At 46.8% G+C, this 13,526-nt stretch overlaps 1 protein-coding gene across 3 annotated transcripts in view; it reads right to left on the bottom strand.

Moving 5' to 3' along the window:
* Positions 1–13,526, bottom strand: part of LOC126518482 (solute carrier family 53 member 1) — a 400,674-nt gene that overhangs the window by 42,013 nt on the left and 345,135 nt on the right. Inside the window, exon 13 of one of the 3 annotated variants that reach the window (XM_055065054.2) lies at positions 6,931–7,093. In XM_055065054.2, the coding sequence (XP_054921029.1) occupies positions 6,931–7,093 (163 nt within the window). Of the gene's footprint in view, positions 1–6,930; positions 7,123–13,526 lie in introns of all 3 variants that reach the window. The other 2 variants (XM_055065055.2, XM_050168268.3) reach the window with 2 other exon arrangements.

The following is a 13,526-nucleotide window of genomic DNA, read 5'->3' as shown; positions in this document are numbered from 1 at the left end:
CTCGGGACCTGGCCAGCACCCTCGACTGCCACTTCCGAGTTCCATCCCGCAGGAGGACTAGCGGCAGCACCAGTCGCTTCCAGCGGAGCGCTGCCCACCTCGGAGGCGGCAAGCGTTGCCAGTGGTGCAGCACCGTTGGGCCGGTGTTGAGCACGTCACCACTCACAAGGCAGGCCACTGCGGACCCTCTGGATGGAGCGAGGCTGTCTCAGGCAGCACCCGGCATTGCCACACCCGGCCCGTCAACACCGGTGCCCAGGCAGAGTATTGGACGGCGGAGGCCATCAGATCATTACTCGCCTGGGTAGCAGGCACTGTCGAACTGGCTAGGACGGAGGCAGAGCCTCGTACTTTGAACTTAGACGCTTTTTTGTTGTGGACAAACAAGCTGGGGGTAAGGGGGCGTAACAAGCATGTGACGCCCCCTTGGGCATAATCTTCGTTGGCCCGCCAGGCTCGGTGGCCTGCCATGCTCGGTAGGGAACATTGGGCACCGCAACCAATAAACACCGACGAGCACAGCTGTTTGGTGGTCAGTCATCGTTCATCACCACCAAGCTGCAGAGCATCTGTCTAACAGAGGGTGCCTCGAGCCCTCCCTCATTCACAAACCCGAGTGGATCGTGACAGCAATAAATGTGCATTATGCAGCAAAGCATACGGACGCTCAGAAGGCAGTTTCCGGTCCAATTTTCACGAAAATGAATACCGTAATCAGACATTGTGATCTATGGTGATTGCCTGAAAAAATTTCTAGGGCAGGTAGAAAATAGGAGTTTTCGACAGGAAATGACGTGTTCAATGCATTCACTGTTCCCTATGCTCCAATGAGACAGATGCCACCACTAAAGAGGTGACTATTGGGGTCGCTGAAGGGGTCAAGCATGTGCGTGCCGACTGGTAACGTTAGAATTATCCGGCGAAAATCAATACTGTGATTGAAATAAAGAAAGTTTGGGCCCATAGAAATGCATGGACTTTCAGGACTTACGGCCAAGATTGAATTTTTTGAAATATTGAATTAACCGGCATCAAATTAACGGAAGTCTACTGTATAATGAAATTTCACTGGCACTGTGTAGGAATACCGAAACAACAAATGGAATCTTCCGCAGACGCAGATGGTCAAATGGTTGAATTGCATGCTGCTGCTTGTGAACTTCCCAAATCGTGAGTGCACGACCCAAAGCAACTGCTGAAGCGGAGCAGCGTCATGTTCCGTATAAAGTTCCAGTGTGGTAAGGTCCTATTGCACCCCGCACACTGCATACTTTAGGTGCGAGGGAATGAGTGCGAGGGTGAGCAGAGAAGGATGGTGGCTTGATGAGCACAGTCTTCAAGCGTCAGCAAGGGAATGGCGGGAGGGGAGCAAGCTTGCAATAACGCAATTAAGAGTGCGCGAAAGCAAGGAGAAGCAGAGGGAAGGGAGGCAAAGTGGCGCACATATCCTGTTCTAGCGCCGCCGTGGCTGCGCATGGCTGTCAGTGTGACATTCCCGATTTTAGAAGTACCATATCTACTCGCATAATGATCCCACTTTTTTCTCCAAAGAATTGCCACTAATTCAGAGGGGGGATCATTGCGCGGGTTAAATTTCCCGCGAAAAGAAAAAAAAAATTTTTTTTCATTCCGCATTTGCTGCGAGATGACAACAGGTCAACAAACAGACGGCTGCTGCTGTAACACTGCGGGACACCAAAACAAACATGGCGGCCAGCGGAGCAAGCTGAATGAAAATTTTTTTTCTTTTCGAGAGTACATTACGCGCATTGAAACAGTTTCTTCCGTATCAGTAATGAATAATATCGTTAATATCGGCAAGTCTGTGGCAATAATGTAGCCATATCCACTTTGAGGGGACAGAAACGGAGATGGGCATGCTTAGCTGCCAGTGACATAGGAACACATGGCAGGTATGGTGCGGAAACTGCGGCATTTGTCTTGACTACTATCCTAATATGGCACGTTTCCACTAAGGGTGGGCGAATACCTTAGCTGTGTTACAAGCGCTGGCCTATGAATAGGGTACACTTCTAACGTATCAGTGTTAATGTGGCTACTATCGTTGCCGCTCGCAATTTGTTGCGTGCCCACTAGTGCAAACGAGAAGAATCAAAAAGCATCTTTTTTGTTCTTGACCACAACCGTCATCAAGCCTACAAATAATAAAGCCAAGGCAAGTTTGGTTGTAGCTTTTTTTCATGGAAGTGCGGAAATTGATGAAAGGAATGAAATGGGCCATCTGCTTAAGAATGTTCAGTGCGTGCAGACCGCTTGGTATGTCTTGGAAGAGTCGTTTGCGTAGCATTCAACAAATGGTAAGCGCGATCATCATTAGCTAGACTTGGCACACAACATATCACTGTGGCAAATTCGGGGTGCAATCATTACACGGGAAAGGAAAAAAGTCTAATTTTGACGATAAAATTCAGGGGTGCGATCATTACGCAAGTGCAATCATTATGCCATACGGCAGTAATCTGCTATGTGTAGAGACTAGGCAAGCTGAGACAGCATGGCACCATGCGCCGTCTTCTTGTGCGTTTAGTGTTATAGGTTGCGTGATCTCGAGTTTCGGAGTTCATTCGAGAGGCAGACAAGCATTCGCTCCCTGTTGCCAGCACTTTCCATGATAACGTTATCCCACTGCAGGTGGCACTATCAGCCGTGGGGGCAGAGTGGATGCAAAAGCTTGGCTGGCTTTGCTTTGCACCGGCAATGTGAAGATATCGTCGACATGGCACGAAACCGTTCCTTTTGTGACCGTCACTCAAATTCAACAAAATCGACTTTTTTCTCATTACAATTTCCCTTTTCCAACTGCCTGATAATTAAGAAAATTATGAGGATGTTTTCGTGTAAGAAAAATCCATTGGTGACTGTACTTATTTGCATAAAAGTTGATCTTCAATACACCAAAGCAAACTGCCAATTTTACAGACTTCATTATATTGAGGTCTAACTGTACATATTGTTACAGGGATGTTGCGAGTATAGAAAGACTATATTTACAATATATATATACAGGCTGAGTCAGGGTAGTTAAGATGGCTGACCACCAACAACACGCAGCAGCCAGCGTCACTGATATTCTTCCTCTCTCTTCTTTCATCCTTCCGTAACAATATGAATAATATGTATGTGAAGCCAGTGATTTCAGAAGGCACATCCACTTAGAACAAATTTTGAAACTACAGTCGAATCTCGATAATTCGAACTCGAAGGGGCCTGAAAATTTGTTCGAATTAAAAGGAGGACTTGTTCTTGAAGTATTCGTGCACCATAACAGAATGCACAAATGGTGCAAGTCGTGAAATATTGCGGCGTGCAATCACACAATGAGCGAAGACCCCGAAACTGCCCACGCCGGCCAACGGCAGAAAATGAAACTTCAAGGAGCAAGCTGACGCCGGGCCGGCAGGGTTGGTGGCGCCGGCGGGTGCATACGGAGACCGTTGAAGGTGAGGGAGTTGAGTAGGAGGGTGAAGGGAGCAGATTTGCTTTCCTGCCAACTTGATGGACGGCACTAATTACCTCTGCCACCTAAAGCCCCAACCAGGTGTACGCGTTGTAACGCTGCTCGTGCATTGTTTGGGTGCACGCCCTCTTCCTCCGTTGGGCGCGACGCAACGTCGAGTGAGCGAGCAGCGTGTGCGGACGCGTTCTTTCTTTCTTGCTTTCTTTATTAAAACATAACATATACAAATCAAATATTTCGTCAGCCCGCCAAAGCAATGACGCTTTTGAGCAGGACTGGGCAGTGCTATGGCCTGAATGACAGAGTTTTGTGCTTTAAGAAGAGAGGAAAAAATAGGTGCAAGAAGTACAATAGTAAAATTAAATTTCTTATATGTGCCACAAACATGCACCCTGTAGTCTGCGAAAGCATCGATGCTTTTATGAGGACCACTGTATAGTAATTGCCTTCAGCAAGGCATAATACAAGTACACAATGTCTTTCTTTCCTCCTCGTTATTCCCTTTACCTTTTCCTCCATCACTAGGCTAATTTCTAGTAATGTCGACTCTCGTTACAGTGGACTCTGATAATCCGACAAAAAATGTCCGTTCTATCCGAAGTCCCTAATATCCGAAACGCCTCACTTCCGCAACCCACGTCACTATGTCTAGTAACTTTATTGCAAAGAGCGAGTGACGAACGTCCAAAGTAAAAAACAAAAAGTCGCAGTTTCGCCCGCACTTGCGTCATCTTGCACAACGATGGTACAAGAGCCTCTGATTGGCTGTCTGAGCAAGCTCTGCGGGCAGGCCAGGATAATTTTTTGCAGGGGGGTGTCGACTGCTCGCCCAATGCAGAGCAATCACGGTAGGGAGAGCGGTTGGATGGAGCCGTGTCGCTGGGTTTCCCCATTTCTGCGAGGGAAAGCCAACTTCTGAGGGCACTTTTGCGACGCTTGCCGTTCGATATATTGGGAGTCTCTGCTATTTTTGTTCGATGTAAGCTTAATTTTTGCTATACATACTCATTGTAACTATACCGTGTTCAGAAATTGTTCGACATACAGAATAATTTGATGTAAATGGATTCGACTGTATATACTTAAGCTGCAACACACTGCATAATGCAGTATCTGAGTATTATACAAGAAACTGCAATTTATGAGAAGCCACGAAATTGAGATAAAATTTGCAGTGCATGTCCAAGATTTTGTACAAGTAGGAGACATTAGAATGTTTTATGAAGGAACATGCAAGTGAGGCAGAGTGTCAGTTTTTCACACAAATTCTTTAAATTGGTTCATCAAATCTCCTGTAGTATGCCATCTTTCATATCGATAGAAAGGAGGAAGTACAACCAAGCAAAATGCCATTTGGCCAATCCCACAAGGATATCATATGGCCACACAATTACAGTTGACTCTCGTTGCAATGGACTCTGAAATCAGACAAACAAGGTTCATTTTATCCGAAACCTGTAATATGCGAAACGACTGACTTCCGAAAGTTTCGTTGCGATGTGTAACAACTTTATTGCAAAGAGTGAGTGACGAACGTCCAAAGTAAAAAAACAAACAAAAAAAGTTGCAGTGTCACCGGAAAGGCAAAGCATTGATCGCAACTGCAAATTAAGCACGATAAGTGCAGCAGCAGCAGCAAGCGAATTGACCTTCGAGCTGTCTCTTCCTTCCACATCGCAGATTGCTTTGAAGATGAGGCCCATGCAGGCATGTACTTTGTCCACATCACAGATTGCTTTCAAGATATGGCACCGGCATGAGCGTACACTTTGTCCACATCGCAGATCACTTTCAAGATAAGGTGGCCGCGCCGTAAGCAGCAGCCGCTGGAGTACACCTCTCCCTCCATGCCTCGTGCATGCGATATTGAGCCGAAATAGTCAGCTGACCCTTGTAAGTCAGTTGTTGGCCCGTGCTGACACAGCAAAAGTACATTTTATAGATCCGGTTTTGAAACAAAAAAGTTCCGCTAATTTAGTTCGCTGTAGCTGTTAAAAGTGTTAATAGCGGTCCGTTAAAAGCGAACTATGTTGCATTAATAAAATAGGTAGAACAAACTAAGGCTGAAATATGGACCAATATATACAAAAGTCTGTTGTATGCGGGTCGGTTGTAACGAGCGTAAACTGTATACAGGAGTTACTGAAAAGGTTAGCATAGATCACACGTCAAGAAATTTTAACAGGTGAATGTAAAAGCAATATCAGTAGTGTCCAGTCAATGCAGAGAAAGATAACAGGAGAAAAGAGTTAGTGCGCAAAATGCCTTGAATATTCTGGTCACAGGGTAGTCCCTGAAAGAAAAATTTACATCCACCCATATGTAGCACGAAGCTACAAAGGAAAGCCACATGGGTTTCTCAGAAACAAAGCTTCGTAGTTGAAAAAAAGAAAAAATCATCCAGGATTCGAACTCGGAACCAACGCTTTTCTGGGGCGGTCGCTCTACCATCTGATCTAACCAGGAGGCTAGCAGGTTGCAGTGCGAGGGCGAATTAGTCAAGAACTCTGGGCACAAGGACAATTGAATATGGCAAATCAGTTCTGCGGAATTCCGCAAGGTGACAATACCCAAAAGGACAATATTCATTGTCCTTGTGCTTTGAGTTGTCGACTAATTCGCCCTTGCAGTACAATCTGCTAACCTGCTGGTTAGATCAGGTGATAGAGCGACCGCCCTAGAAGGGCAATTGTCCCGGTTTCAAATCGCCGACCAGGACGAATTATTTTTCAACAACGAAGTTTTGTTTCTGAGAAACACGTGTGGGTTTCCACTGTACCTTCGTGCTACATATGGGTGGAAGTTAATTTTCCTTTCGTGAACCTTTCTTCACATTGCAGAATTTTGCAGAACTGATTTGCCAGGGTCATCCCTGAAAGAGCTTTTTGGAAGGTGCCCGGTTTTTGTCAAACAATAAGGTCAAAGGCATAATGATAGAAAAAGCAAATGAACGTGTCACGGTAAATGCCAGACAGTCTTTCTCAACTGCCAAGATAACATAAAACAGTCATAAATGAGGCAGTAAAACAAAGAATATACACGTATACATCACAGGTGCATAATGCATCATTCAACATGAAGCAGCCATGCTATGAAGAAGCCAGAACAGTCATGCAAGGCAACAACAGTTCAGTCGAAACAAAAGTGTTAAATTGCAAGAGTCCATTCACAACATAGCACTAAAGTAGTACATCATGCTGATGCTCCTGGAACATTGTTTCCAAAAGCTAAGCAGCAGGCGCTTTCACCTACACTTAGCAAATGCATTTATACACGCAGGAAAGAAACAGTCCACAGACAAAAACGCAGGGACAGAGTGAAGACAGAGCAGAGAGTCATGCTTCCCGTCCCAAACCAAGCCAGATGCCAAGCCTGAAGCCAATCCAGCCGCCAGTTCCAAGCCATGCTGTGCCTTCCTGTTCGGCGGGCATAAGGTGCACAAATGGCCTCACTTGTTGGCTCGTTTTCGAAGGTCCCGTCGGCCCCCACGGTTGACGACGCCACACGGCTCGTCCATCATGCGTACCAAGAGTGCTTGGTTTCCAGCATCGATCGGTGCCACTGAGATGTCCCGCACTGCTCGGAACTTGCCGCAGTTGTTCAGATGCTCGTTTTCTAGCCGGAAGAAGTTCCACACAAAACGCCTGCATTCAGCACAGGTAAATACAGTCACATTTAGCTGGACATCAGATGGGTGGCTGCAATCTTTTCTTGGTACACTTAAACCTCAATATAACAAACTTCAATATAACGAAATTCTCGATACAACAAAATATTAAATTTTTTATAAATTCTTGTCCATAGAACACCATGTATTTTGAACCTCAACATAATGAAGTTTTTTTTATGCACAATATCAATATAATGAAATCTAATTGCTTCTTCAGAGACATAGTGAGACAATGGAAACTTTCATGGACAAATGATGGTAAAATCATTTAATTACATGCAGCTGCTTGCGAACGCACCTCTAAAATTGCGCTACCAAGAGCAACTGAAGCGGAGCAGCATCATGTTCGGTATAAAGTCCAAGTGTGATAAGATCCTATCACGCCCCGCACGCTGCTGACTTTAGGTTGAATGAAACCGTATGAGGGTGAGCAGAGAAGAGCGGTGGCTTGATGAGCGACATCTTCCTGTGCGAGCAATGGGAAAGGAGGGAAGAGAGTGAGCTAACGGTAATGCAATCAAACGCATGCGAGGGCAGAGTGGGAGGAGTGGAAGGCTGGTTGGCACGCGTCTCCTCTTCCAACACAGCCGTGACTGCACATGGCTGTCAGTGTGGCTGAGCGCTAATCTGCCGCATATGCAAAAGTGGGAGAGCTGATATGTCATAGCATCGTTACTGTATTCCCTAGTGCATTAATTGCTGGAGGTGTCGTAATCTCGATTTCGGAGATGCATTGAAGCGAGAGGCAGATGAAGCATTCGTGTCCCATTATTGGCATTCTTCATCATGACGTCATTTCACTGCAGGCGACAACACTATGAGCTGCGGGTGAGGAGAGGACGCTAAAGCGTGGTTGGCTTTGTTTCATACCGCCGATCTAAAGATATCGTCGACTCGGCATGAAACCATATCTTTCGTCGCCTGCCTGAAATTTAACAACAGAATTTTTCTTACTGAAATTTGCTTTTTACGACTGCTTGATAATTCAGAAAATTTCGCGACCCCTTCCATGTAAGAAAAACCCATCGGCGAGTGTACTTATCTGCATAGAAGATCTAATTTCTATACACCCGCCGACGAATTTGTTGGGCTTCAAAAATTCGGACTTGATGGATACTTTCGTCTTGGTAAATGCACCGTCAAGGTCATCTGCACGACCAATATTTTGGACTAATTTAGGCCCCAAAACGTGATTTTCCAGACTAAATTGCTAGTTTCGAGCCATGCTACCTGACCTTGGGGGCTGCCTTGTTGGATATTCCACTGGATTGGCCAGGCTTGGCGTCCAGTGGCCTGCTTTATAGCCTCCAAGATTTGGAGGTGCGCTCTATCCTCCAGTCTCGAAGGCCATGTTCACTCTTCCTCAGCTGACAAAATGCTCCAGGAGATGCCTTTTCTTTTTCTTTTTTTTTTTCAGTCAGCACTATCACAATCATTGGGTGTGAATTCTTCTTTTTCTGTGTAATGTTTTGGTCGCCATTCCGCACGTGGCATGTCCACAGAGCAAGTGCGTCTTGGAGACATTGCATCTTTGTGTGTGTTTGTGTGCCTTCGCATTTGTGTGCTCGGGGCGACCTTCTGTACCTTCATGAGAGCCAAGTGGTGCAAAAAAACTTGGCTCGTTTCTTCTATCTACATGGCGATCTCCGTTGGCAGAGACTGCCAACACGGCGACGCTCTTGGCAACTTTATATGGAGAGGACGTCCCGCTTACACAAATCCAAGCAAATCTGATCGCCTTTGTATCGTAATCTGTATCACTATCAGCGCTGCGTGTGGCGCGCGCTGTGTTCGTGGCAAGATACGCCCCCATGTGGAAAGGGCGTTCCCCTCTTCTGCATATCTTGTATAAAACCAGTGCTGAATAAACGCTGGGCCCACTTTGGCCAGCAAGCGACACATGGTGTGTCGTTGACTGATCCGCTCGATATGTGGTGTCAGAAGTGGTTAGCACGGCAATGCACTGCCTGCACGACGCATGAAGACGAAGGATACTGCAGAGCAAAATGGGTTTCTTCAAGCCACCGGATCTGCTTTATACAACAGGCGACCTGCGAAAGAACTGGCAGCTCTTCAAACAAAGGTTTGAAATCTTGAGTGCTTCAGAAGTTGCCGAAAGAAAACAGCGCTGCTTTTAAGCGTCACCGGCGTAGCGGCTATTGAAGTATTGAACACCTTCACGTTTGCAGAAAGCGAGAAGAACGACGACTATCCCACGGTGGTGAAAAAATTTGATGAGTATTGCATTGCACAGACCAATGAGGTGCACGAGCGGTACACATTCAGGAGAAGAACCCAAGCTGCTGGTGAACCAGTGGGGCATTTCCTGCGAGACCTGAAAAATCAAGCATGTGCTTGCAACTTTGGCGCTCTCACAGAATCCACGGTGAGGAACCAAATTGTATTCTGAATGCACGACGACAGGGTGCGTGGAAAGCTCCTCGCAGACAGCTTGACTTTGCAGAAAGCAGAACAAGCCTGTAAAGCAGCTGAAGCAGCAGCAACTCAACAGCAAATGTGGAGCCAAGAACACCAAGTACATCCAATCGGCAAGGCTAGCACAAGCAGCAAAGTCCGAGAACAACAGACACGTTACGTGTGCTGAAATTGCGACAGAACACACACTCCAAGAAGCTGCCCGGCATTTGGCTGAACATGCCGGAGATGTCAGCGAAAAAACCACTTTGCCAGGTGTTGTAAAGCGACGGCACTAGTTGGCGAGCTACAAAGCGATGAAGACGATTTCGAGATACTCAAAGTACCCACAAGAAATGTGTCAAGCAAACATGACTGGAAGGTGCAAGTCCTAATAAAGAACTTGGCGCTTCATTTAAGTTGACACCGGAATGCAAGCAAATTTGCTGCCTTATGGAATATACAGCAAAATGAACCCACAGCCACCCCTGTACCCTAGCAATGCGACTTTACGCTCCTATGGCGGAGACGTAATCAAGCACATTGGCATCATGTGTGCCAAAGTCGTTCTAAACGATCACGTTGCCATGCTGAGCTTTTTCGTGGCACGAAAAGAGCGCCAAGCCATCCTAGGTCTTGAGGCGAGTGAACACCTGGGACTGATTTCACGCGTGAACAGCGTGTCGCGAAACAGCTCTGAAGAAGCGGCCGCCAACTTTCGTCACCTGTCTACTGGCACCGGCTGCGTGCCACAGGGTGCTTCGCAAGGACGCCGTGCCAATGGTTCAGAGACCACGCCGAGTACCCCTGGTCTTAGAGGAGCCACTTCGAGATGAGTTGGCACGCATGGAGCAAGCCGGAATAATTGCGAAAGTCACCGAGCCAACAGACAGGGTCAGTCCCCTTATCGTACGAAAGAAGGACAAGAAACAGCGAGTATGCATGGACCCCAGGAAGATAAATGAGTGCCTCAAGCGCGAGCACTATGCAATGCCAAGGCGGGAGGACATAGAGGCCGAGCTGACCGGCGCAAAGGTATTCACTCGCCTAGACGCAAGCGCAGGATTTCACCAAACTCCCTCAGATGAGAAAACTTCTAGGATATGCACTTTCGCAACGCCCTTCGGTTGTTATCGGTTTTTGCGACTGCCCTTTGAAATATCGTCAGCGTCCGAAGTATTCCAGCAAACCCGAAGTGAAATTTTTGACGCGCTTCCTGGTGTTAGGGTGTATGTCGATGACATACTCGTGTGGGCCAAATCCCGGCAAGAGCATGACCAATGTGTCAGAACAGTGCTAGAAGTGGCAGAATGTGTGGGGCTAGCATTCAATCCAGCAAAGTGTGCATTTGGCATTCAAGAAATTGAATTCCTCGGTGAGGTGATAAACGAAGAGGGAATCCGTCCAAGCTCGTCCCTTGTAGAGTGCATGCTGAACATGCCCCCACCGAGTGACAAGCTAGCTGTTTAACGCATGCTGGATGCTGTGAACTATTTCTGAAAGTTTCTGCCACCGCTCGCGGAAAGGACAACGCTTCTTAGAAGCTTGCTAAAAAAAGACACCATTTTCGAATGGCCAGCAAATCACTAAAAAGAATGGAGAGCGCTGTGCGACAACCTTAGCAGGCAGCCCTTGCTATCAGTGTTTGATCCTGATAAAGAAACGAAGGTATATCTTGCGATGTTTCAAAAAACGAAATTGGTGCTGCCCTGCTGCAGCATCACAGCGGTACATGGAAGCCGGTTGCTTACGCCTCCCGAGTGCTTACAGAGACGCAGCAACGCTATTCACAAATTGAAAAGGAAGCAATGGCCATCGTTTTCGGCTGCGAAAGATTTAACCACTTCGTGTATGGGTGGCAGGTTGTCGTTGAAACACACCATCATACGTTGATCTCCCAAAAGGCGATCGGTGACATGCCACCCAGATTGCAGCGATGTTTTTTGCGTCTGTTACGCTATGACATTTCCATAAGCTATGTTCCAGGAAAACAACTTTTGCTGCCGGACATGCTGTCAAGGGCTTCCGTCATGGGCGCAGCAGGTCACACCGACGACGACGTCGAAGTGCGCGCAGTGAGTGTGGCCGATTCTCTTGTCAGTGAAACCACGTGGGAAAAACTGGCTTCCGAGACACGGAACGGCGCACAGCTAGCCGCTGTTCTAGAGCACCTGCAGAACGGGGAACCAATTGAAGAGCCGCTGAAGTCTTCTGCTATGGGAAGTAAAAGGGGTCCTCTTGAAAGGGTGCAAGATTGTCATTCCGGCCAGTATGCTGGCAACATCAAGGCCACATGGGAATCAACAAATGCAAAGAAAGGGCACGGTGCCTGGTCTTCTGGCCAGGTATGAACACAGATATCGAGACGTTTGTACAGGCATGTCCTGTATGTAAAAAGTATGCATACAAATTGCCACAGAAGCCTTTGATTATGTGCCCGGTTCCAGACCAACCATGGTACTGCGTCGGCATGGACCTTTTCAGCTACGCAGGTCGGTCATATTCATGCATTTACGATGCCCTATCAAATTTTCCCCAAGTCCAACAGCTCGCAGACACTTCAGCAAAAACTACCTGGATGCAACAAGTGCCATATGTTCCAGATATGGCATACCTGTAGAGGTATGCACTAACAACGGACCTCAGTTGTCCAGTAGAGAATTTGCAATCTTTTCAGAGGTCTATGATTTCAAGCACGTAACTTCCAGCCCGTATTTTTCCCGCTCCAACGGGCTCGCCGAAAAAGGGGTACAAGTAGTCAAGAGAATCTTGAAGGAAACGAATGAAGCTAAACAAGACTTTTGGCTTGGTCTTCTCGCCTACAGGTCAACTCCACTGGAATGCGGCCGGGCACCAGCCAAAATATTACAAGGACGTCTGCAGCGAAAAACACTCCCAGCCGTTCAGGTCGGACAAAGCCAGCAGGTTGGCAAACACCAGCAAAAAAACTACTCAAGAGGGCCACTCGCACCACTCAACGACGGCGATACAGTCAGAATAAAAGACGGTACATAGTCAAAAAAGGCTCAAGTTTTCCGGTCGTCTGGTCAACCAAGGTCATATGTAGTCAGGACTGAAGACTGCCAACTCTTGCGACGCAATCGCGAGCATCTATTGCCAACTAGAGTCTTTCCGTCTATGCGGTCCCCACCAGGACGACGAAGACTATATTCAGGAATGCGCTGCCCCTACGTGTACGCAACACGACCCAGATGCGGCGCAAAATCAAGACTGCACAGCGAGCACTATGCCGATACGTCCGCAGCAGGTGGTAGCTCCAAGAAGGACTACAAGACAATGTCGACCACCTCGACGCCTAATGTATGACAAGAACTTTGAAGAAATGCCGTGACTTTATTCAGTGCTCTGATCTTTGATGTAGTTTTGATGCCCACATCTGTTTTGATTTCACTGTCTCTTTTCTGTTTTCCAAAGCTAAAAAGCTGTCCTTGTCATGAAATTTTTTTTTTGTTTACAAAGGGGGATGTATCGTAACCTGTATCACTATCAGCGCTGCGTGTGGCGCGCGCTGTGTTCGTGGCAAGATACGCCCCCATGTGGAAAGGCCGTCCCCCTCCACTGCATATCTTGTATAAAACCAGTGCTAAATAAACGCTGGGCCCACTTTGGCCAGCAAGCGACACATGATGTGTCGTTGACTGATCCGCTCGATACAGCCTCTAAGTGTAGTATGAGGCAGGGCATTATTAGATATTTTTTAAGCCACTCTAAGCCTAATAAATATTCGTTTTTTTTTTTTGGGCTGAACAAATTTTTCAGACTGTTTGATTTTTCGGATTTTTTTTCAATCCCCGTGAGGTTCGGAAAATGCGTCGGCGACTGTATCACGAAATTTCAATATACGAAGCATATTCCCGATTTCCCCAACTTTGTTATATAGAGGTTTAACTGTATAATCATTTAAAAGAGACGTCAAATCAAAATACTACAACCATATTTAAT

This window comes from Dermacentor andersoni, chromosome 1 (assembly GCF_023375885.2).
Source record: "Dermacentor andersoni chromosome 1, qqDerAnde1_hic_scaffold, whole genome shotgun sequence".
Taxonomy (NCBI): Eukaryota; Metazoa; Arthropoda; class Arachnida; order Ixodida; family Ixodidae; genus Dermacentor; species Dermacentor andersoni.
Note: the sequence above shows the minus strand (reverse complement) of the source record. Positions and strands in the feature narration are given on the sequence as shown.